The following is an 8,282-nucleotide window of genomic DNA, read 5'->3' as shown; positions in this document are numbered from 1 at the left end:
CCTACTTGTGATCTCTGTCAAATAAATAAAATCTTTAAAAAATAAAACAAAATATTTTTTTAAAAAATTAAAAAAAAAAAAAGAAACGGGTGCTTGGGTGGCTCAGTGAGTTGAGCTTCTGCCTTCAGCTCAGGTCATGGTCTCAGGGTCCTGGGATCGAGCCCCGCACCGCACTCTCTGCTCGGCAGGGAGCCTGCTTCCCCCTCTCTCTGCCTGCTTGTGATCTCTCTGTCAAATAAATAAAATCTTTAGGGACGCCTGGGTGGCTCAGTGGGTTAAGCAGCTGCCTTCGGCTCAGGTCATGATGCCAGCGTCCTGGGATCGAGTCCTACATCGGGCTCCTTGCTCGGCAGGGAGCCTGCTTCTCCCTCTGCCTCTGCCTGCCTCTCTGTCTGCCTGCACTCGCTTGGTCTCTCTCCCTCTGTCCCTAACAAATAAATAAAATCTTAAAAAATAATAATAATAAAATAAATAGGGGTGTCTGGGTGGCTCAGTTTGTTGGGCGTCTGCCTTCAGCTCGGGTCATGATCCCAGGGACCTGGGATTAAGTCCTGCATTAGGCTCCCTGCGTGGTGGGAGCCTCTCCCTCTGCCTGCCACTCCTGCTTGTGCGTGCGCGCACGCTATCTTTCTCTGTCAAATAAATAAAAATAAAATCCTTAAAAAAACCAAGGTAAATAAAAATCCCTGTCCTTGTGGGACATCTGGCTGCTGCAGTAGAATGACTCTTAATCTTGGGGTCATGAGTTCAAGTCTCACTTCAGGCATAAATAGGGGTACCTGTGGCTGGCTCAGCTGGAAGAGCATGTAACTTTCTTTTTTCTTTTTTAGAAAAACAGCGTGAGTGGGAGGGGCAGAGGGAAAGGAAAAGAGAATCTCAAGCAGACTCCAAGCTGAGCATGGGTCCCAATGTGGGGCTCGATCCCAATGCGGGGCTCGATCCCAGGACTCCCAAGATTATGACCTAGGCCGAAACCAAGAGATGCTCCGCTGACTGCCACCCAGGCACACTGAGCACTTAACTCTTGATCTTGGGGTCTTGAGTTCCAGTTCAAGCCCCATAGTGGGTGTAGAGATTACTGAAATAAATGAACATCAGGCTCTCTGCTCAGAAGGGGAGCCTGCTTCTTCCTCTTCCACTCCTCCTGCTTGTGTTCCCTCTCTCGCAGTATCTCTCTCTGTCAAATATCTTTTTAGAAAATAAATGAACTTTAAAAATAATAAGGGGGCCTGGGTGGCTCAGTGGGTTAAGCCTCTGCCTTCAGCTCAGGTCATCATCTCAGGGTCCTGGGATCAAGCCCCACATCAGGCTCTCTGCTCAGAAGGGAGCCTGCTTCCCCCCCCCCCCGCCTGCCTCTCTGCCTACTTGTGATCTCTCTCTCTGTCAAATAAATATTTAAAAATAATAAAAAAATAAAAATTCAGTCCTTGATTGCTGGTTTCAGTGAGAAAGTTGCAATGAGTGATGAAGAGAATGGGCTCCAAAATCCAACAGACTTGCACCCAACTATCACTTTTTTTTAAAAAAGATTTGTTTACTTGACAGAGAGAGGGAGAGATCACAAGTAGGCAGACGGGGAAGCACACTCCCCGCTGAGCAGAGAGCCCAATGGGAGGCTCCATCCCAGGACCCTGAGATCATGACCTGAGCCGAAGGCAGAGGCTTAACCCACTGAGCCACCCAGGTGTCCCCCAACTGTGTCACTTGATAGCTTTGTGACCTCAGGCAAGGGGCCTCTTAGTTTCCTAACCTGGAAAATGAGGATGTTACCACCATACAGAGATACTGGGATATCAGTAAATTAGATGTTGGTAAAACACCAAGTCTAATGTAACATGTCATAAGTACTCAGTAGCTACTTGAGTTTCTTATTTTTTGCTGTTCAGTTTTCAAGGGACTGTTTTGGACTGGGAGTATATTTGCAGCACACACACAGTAGGTAAATCAGCAGAATTAAAAGTTTTCTTCATAGTGAAATGAAAATGTTGAGCCAGAGTCAGGGACTCAGTGGGAAAATTGGTTTCTCTGCTACTTCTAAGCTATCAGATGGGGTTTTAGTAACTAGTTTAGAAGGTAGGACAAGAGCAGGGGTCATTTGCAGCTATAGCTACATTTATAGAATGGATGAGCCTTAAATTGTGTTAGTCCTCATTCTGTCCTTAAGCTGCCCTCCCTATGTGCTCCAGGGTCAAAGCGCGAAGTGGGAGTTCGCAACGACAGCACCAGTCCGCGGCCAAAGACTTGACCCAGTCCCCTGAAGTCTCGCCGGCGACCATCCAGGTGACATACCTCCCCTCCAGTCAGAAGAGTAAACGTGCCAAGCACTTCCTTGAACTGAAGAGCTTTAAAGACAACTATAACACACTGGAAAGTACTCTGTGATGGGCTGCTGCTGCCGCCCCGCCACTGGGGCCCGTGGCCTCGTCCTGTGGCTGGTGGGCCCAGGTCTGCTGACCTGCTACAGTGTCCAGAGCTCTTAGGGTTCATGCCTGGAGGATCATTCTCCAGCTGGTTCTTAGAGCCCATTTCAGGAAATCAAGACTTTATTTTCTCTTGATAGCACTTTTTTCCGGAGTTGAATTCAGATGTTTTTCTAATGTTTCCATCAATGTTTTCTTAAAGATCTTCACTTGGTTTTTATTATAGTTCATCTGTTTTTTTCTCCTTTTCCAAACTATAAATAATCCTAAGAGTGAGAGTTGGGATGCTGGGGCCTGGTGTCTTCCATGTCTGTCCCTTTCTACATATTTTAATGGGGACCATTTGGGTTTGAGACATCTTAAGAGGCAGTTGGTAGAAAGATTAACATGACTTCCCTGATATGCAAGGCTCTGCCTTTGGGCTTTCTTTCCATACTGTCTTGAATAAAGGGAACGCTGGAGCCTGACATAATCCCATCCCCCTATACTTCCTGGGGATGCTGTGGGACAGGGAAGAAATGTCAGACCAATGCACTGGTCTGACATTCTAGATTATTTAATAAAATGAACAATTTAAAAAGTATATGATTGATTTCTTTATAGTTTGTTTGTTTTAAGATTTATTTGAAAGCAAGGCATAGCAAAAGGAACACAAGCAGGGGGAGTGGGAGAGGGGGAAGCAGGCTTCCCACGGAGCAGGGAGCCCGATGAGGGGCTCGATCCCAGGACCCTGGGATCATGACCTGAACGAAAGGCTGACGCTTAATGACTGAACCACCCAGGTGCCCCATTTTTTTTTTTTTTTTAATTCGAGACAGAATGTACATGTGCATGAGCCGGGGGAGGGCAGAGAGAGAGAAGCAGACTCCCCACTGAGAGCAGAGTCCAATGTGGGACTCAGTCTCCTGCCCCCTGAGATCATGACCTGAACCGAAATCAAAAGTCAGATGCTTACCCGACTGAGCCACCCAGGTGCCCTGTAGTTGCCTTTTAATGAAACAGGCATAGGATATGTCCTTTGGACTTAGGGTCATGCCGTGACCCCACAGAAGAAACCTTAAAATAGGAACTTTGGTCCTTGCTCTTAGAATTGCCTCTGTCACTGATAGAAGGCAGGAGAACCAGGATTCTCTTCAGCTTTCCGGGGCAACAGGCGAGGTGACCAATCAGGTCCTGGGCGTGGGGTATGTTGTTGGAGGTGAATGTGTTGCTATGACTACTGAATCCTGGGCGACCGACCAGACAGGAGATCCTGCTTCACGTCCTGAGCCTGCGTCCCGCCAGCTTGTAGACATGTCTGTGGGAAAGGTGACAAAAGTCGAAGAGGTGCGCAGAGCTGGAAGGGGGCTGGGTTGACCAGAGGCAGTTCCCTGAGGGGCCCCTGAGGTAACGGCTGGCTGCTGCGTACCAGCTCTTCCCCGCATGATTTCTTTGGTCTGTTCTGAAAGGAGTAGTGCTCTTGCTCTCACACCCCCGAGGAAGTGACCGCTCCCTGTCAGCAGAGAGGTCCATGTGAAGGGTGCGCGGGCCGGGTGCTGGACATCAAGCCAGACGAGCAACTTGCCTTTTTCTGCAGGATTTTCAAAGGGTCCTGGGATTTAAGAAGATGGCTGACAGGTAGTTTCTATTTCTATCCCTTCCCTTGCCCTCAACTTGATCTTGTCGCCCTCGTGTCCCCCCTGCAGCCACCTCTCAGATACCATCCTTGTCTGGGACTCCTCAAGAAGGAACCGGGGGTGTGGGGGGCAGAAGCAGCCCTTTGCAGGGACAGCCTCCCAGTGCCCCTAGGTCGTGCTACCCACACAGTGCTTTTATTATGGGTCTGCCTGTTGCCTGAAGGAAAATCAGATAAAGTTTGTGTTCATTTTTTTAAGTAAAATGCAAGTATCTGTTGCGTTGATCATGTGATAGGTGTGCGGTGTGTACCTGGTGAGTGAGGAGATGAGGCTGTATGTCTCTCCGTCACCTGGGAGCTTTTTGAAACACAGGTGCTCAGGTCTTAACCCGAAAGACACTGACTGCGGTGGCCTGGGATCAGGTAGGAGAGGCCCATTTTTAAAGGTTTCACAGGTTATTAATATATAATTAATACCAGGAGCCAGCAAGGACATGAAGGAGCAAGTGCAGGTCATTTTAGTGGGAGTCCTGACTCATGGTGCCTTTTTATTTTACAAAGACACGATGAAATCTATCAAAACTGAAGATCTCAAAATTCACATCTCAGAACCGGCAACGGTACGTCTGGTCGGCCTGACACATGCACGCCTGCGAGAGCTGTAGAAGGTGCCGCACCAGGTGCTCCAGACGGCCTCGCTGACAGAAGTAGGAAAGGGGGCGCCCGGCGGGCTCGGTAGGTAGAGCAGGCAACTCTTGATCTCCAGGTGGTGAGTTGGGTGTAGAGATGACTTCAAAAGAAATAAACCAAAAAAAATGAAAAAGTACAAACTGTCTAGCTGGTAAAATTAGGACATAAACATACTAGCCAGCCTTTACACAGGAAGAAGCAAATCTCTATGTGCCGGTAGGAAAAGTCCAAATTGTTAAGTAATACAACTTATGTAACCATATGGATTCATAGTAAAAAGGTAATAATACTATTCTTACTGGTATATGATAGAAAAATTTACGGGGCACCTGGGTGGCTCAGTGGGTTAAGCCCCTGTCTTCAGCTCAGGTCATGATCTCAGGGTCCTGGGATCGAGCCCCGCATCGGGCTCTCTGCTAGGCGGGGAGCCTGCTCCCCCTCTTTTCTCTGCCTGCCTCTCTGCCTACTTGTGATCTCTGTCAAATAAATAAAAATCTTTAAAAAAATTTTTTTTTCTGGAAAATATACACAAGAAACATAACTGTTGAGAACTGGGGCAGAAAAAGCTTTCACTTCTCATTTCGTATATTTAATGTTAATATATAATTAATATGTATAGTATAATAATATATAACAATATATCATTAATATATTCACTTATTTGAGGAAGGGAGAGGGAGAAGCAGAGGGAGAGAAAGAATCTCCTGCAGGCTCCACGCCCCACATGGAACCCATCGTGGGGCTCAGTCTCACAACCCTGAGTTCAGGACCTGAGCTGAATTCAAGAATCGGACACTCAACTAATTGAGCCACACAGGCACCCCAGAGATTATATTTTATTTATTTTTAAGATTTTATTTATTTATTTGACAGAGATCACAAGTAGGCAGACAGGAGGAAGTGGGGGCGGGGTGGGGGGCTCAATCCCAGGACCCTGAGATCATGACCTGAGCCAAAGGCAGAGGTTTAACCCACTGAGCCACCCAGGTGCCCCAGAGATTTTATTTTATTTATTTTTTTTTTTTAAAGATTTTATTTATTTGACAGAGAGAGATCACAAGTGGGCAGAGAGGCAGGCAGAGAGAGAAGAGGAAGCAGGCTCCCTGCAGAGCAGAGAGCCCGATGCGGGACTCGATCCCAGGACCCTGAGATCATGACCTGAGCTGAAGGCAAAGGCTTAACCCACTGAGCCACCCAGGTGCCCCCCAGAGATTTTATTTTTAAGTAATCTCTACACCCAGCGTGGGGCTTGAACTTCCAACCCCAGGATCAAGAGTCACGTGCTCACTACTGAGCCATCCAGGCATGTTTTTTTTTTTAAACCCAGTGTATGTATTGAATAGATTCATCACAAGGGTTCAACCAAAGACTTAATTTAAAAAAAAAAAAAACAAACAGAAAAAAAGGATACCACAGCTTAAGAAACAAAATCCTAGACAGAAACGAAGGAAAGGACAGAACATCTAAGGAAGCAATGAAAAGACAAGGAGAGAGGCTGCACGGGGTTCCTGGCCAGAGACCCGCTTTGAGCAGGTTTCTTGCAGAGACTTCTCAAAGGCTATGGCTTTTTCTAGAGCTCGCTAACCAAAGGGCTATGGATGTTGGTTTCTTCTAGTGGGTTCTGGACAGACAGCAGGATGGTCCTGACATCACCCAGGGCAGAACTTGTCCTTCAGGATGTCTAGGCAGATGCTGCCCTGGATGTCCATGCTGGGGTGCTAGCAGGACGGGAGGCACTTGACCATGGGGGCATTATAAGTGGAACCACTGGGGAAACCCAAAGAACTTACACCTCACGTCTTCATAGACTTGGCCAGCTGCTCCACGATGGGCCCCACCCGTTTGAAAAAGGTCTGATTCAGGGAAGGCAGAGATTCCTTTCCTGCCAGACATCATGAAAGCCATCAGCTGCTGCTGTAGCCTCTTGCCCACGGGACCCTGGGCGGCACCCTGCGCTGGGTTTGGCTCCTTTGCTGGCCGCAGCAATGCTGGTGGCAGCTGGGTCTCGGTTCTGGGAGGCCATCCGGGCAGCGTGGGCAGGGAGACAGGAACTTGGGAGAGCACAACTGCAACGGTCATTTTGTGTATTTCTATCTGGTGTCTTTTTCTATCCTCTGTTAAAAAGTACTTGTTTATTTGTTTCAATAGGGCGGGGGCACCGGGCAGGCCCAGTCAGTGAAGCATGCCAATCAACTCTTGATCTTGGGATTGTGAGTTTCACCCACGAGGGGTGTAGAGAGAACTTAAAAATGAAAAGTTTGGAGCTCCTGGGTGACTCAGGGGGTTAAAGCCTCTGCCTTCGGCTCAGGTCATGATCCCAGAGTCCTGGGATGAAGCCCCAAGTCGGGCTCTCTGCTCAGCGGGGAGCCTGCTTCCTGCCCACCCACCCCCAGCCCCCCGGGCAGCCCTCTGCCTGCCTCTCTGCCCACTTGTGATCTCTGTCAAATAAATAAATAAAATCTTTAAAAAATTTTTTTAAATAAATAAATAAAAATTCTAAAAAAAAATCTTGAAGGGCCACCCGGGTGGCTCAGTTGGTTACATGTCAGACTCTTGATTTTGGCTCGTGTTGAGATCTCAGGGTCTTGATGACGAGGGAGCAGAAGGGAAGAGGAGGACAAGGCTCAGTCCGGTGGGTCCGTGAAACATTCCTTAGGCAGTCCTGGCGGCTCTGAAGGGAGGGAAGGAAAACAAACGGTTCAACTTACAGCGATCACACCCGGGAGGATGGGAGTCTCTCTCAGTTTACGAATGCCTTAGTGATTAGCAAGAAAAAAGCATTATTATCAATAACCTAACTTCCAGGGGGAAACTCCCAACTGTCTTCCTGTTAATGGCTTGCTAGAGGGAAAAACCTTAACTTGACAAAGGCGAGGCCTCCAGTATCTTGTAGGATCTCTTTAGCATATGAAAGTCCTTTTGAAAACCTCCCTGAACTCCCAAGTATATACTCAGCCAGTCCTCACACCCGCTCCACCGCCCTCCCCTGCATTAATAAAAGCGCCCTTTGTACCAGAGACAGATCAAGGGTTCTTCCTTGGGAATTCTTTCTTGGGACGCCTGAGTAGCTCAGTCGTTTGAGCCTTGAGCCGCTGCCTTTGGCTTAGGTCATGGCCCAGAGTCCTGGGATCGAGTCCTGCATCAGGCTCCTTACTCTGGGGGGGCCTACTTCTCTCTCTCCCTCCGCCTGCCGCTCTGCCTGCTTGTGCGCGTGCTTTCTCTGTCTCTCTCTCTGACAAATAAAATCTTAAAAGAAAAAAAAAATTCTTTCTTGGCAGTTGGCTTAAGACATCACTAAACATTCTGAAACTACATCAGGGAGCTTGACCCCCCCCTCCCATGTCAGGCTCTGGACTTAGGGTGGAATCTGCTTAAGAGTCTCTCAGGGGGTACGCCTGGGTGGCTCAGTTGGTTGGATCCCGGGATCGAGTCCCGCATCGGGCTCCTAGCTCCATGGGGAGTCTGCTTCTCCCTCTGACCTTCTCCTTGCTCATGCTCTCTCTCACTGTCTCTCTCTCAAATAAATAAATAAAATCTTTAAAAAAAAAAAAAAAAAA

The 8,282-nt window shown here is 48.0% G+C and overlaps 2 protein-coding genes and 1 pseudogene across 5 annotated transcripts in view; 2 read left to right on the top strand and 1 right to left on the bottom strand.

Moving 5' to 3' along the window:
• Window positions 1-3,003, top strand: part of LOC111139004 (chromosome unknown C1orf43 homolog) — a 10,385-nt gene extending 7,382 nt beyond the window's left edge. For all 4 annotated transcript variants that reach the window (XM_022491083.1, XM_022491081.1, XM_022491082.1 and 1 more), the window contains one exon: window positions 2,187-3,003. In XM_022491083.1, coding sequence (XP_022346791.1) covers window positions 2,187-2,382 — 196 coding nt within the window. In that variant the 3' untranslated portion in view covers window positions 2,383-3,003. The remainder of the gene's footprint in view (window positions 1-2,186) is intronic.
• A 1,598-nt stretch (window positions 3,004-4,601) lies between these two features.
• The window catches only part of LOC111138810 (chromosome unknown C1orf189 homolog), a 5,720-nt gene continuing 2,039 nt past the window's right edge, over window positions 4,602-8,282 (top strand). Inside the window, exons 1-2 of the mRNA XM_022490712.1 lie at window positions 4,602-4,655; window positions 4,747-4,770. Of these exons, the coding sequence (XP_022346420.1) occupies window positions 4,602-4,655; window positions 4,747-4,770 (78 nt within the window). The remainder of the gene's footprint in view (window positions 4,656-4,746; window positions 4,771-8,282) is intronic.
• LOC111138972 lies at window positions 6,189-6,849 on the bottom strand (annotated as a pseudogene).

The sequence above is a fragment of the Enhydra lutris genome, unplaced genomic scaffold, assembly GCF_002288905.1.
Source record: "Enhydra lutris kenyoni isolate GAN:26980312 unplaced genomic scaffold, ASM228890v2 scaffoldscaffold94, whole genome shotgun sequence".
Lineage (NCBI taxonomy): Eukaryota > Metazoa > Chordata > Mammalia > Carnivora > Mustelidae > Enhydra > Enhydra lutris.
Note: the sequence above shows the minus strand (reverse complement) of the source record. Positions and strands in the feature narration are given on the sequence as shown.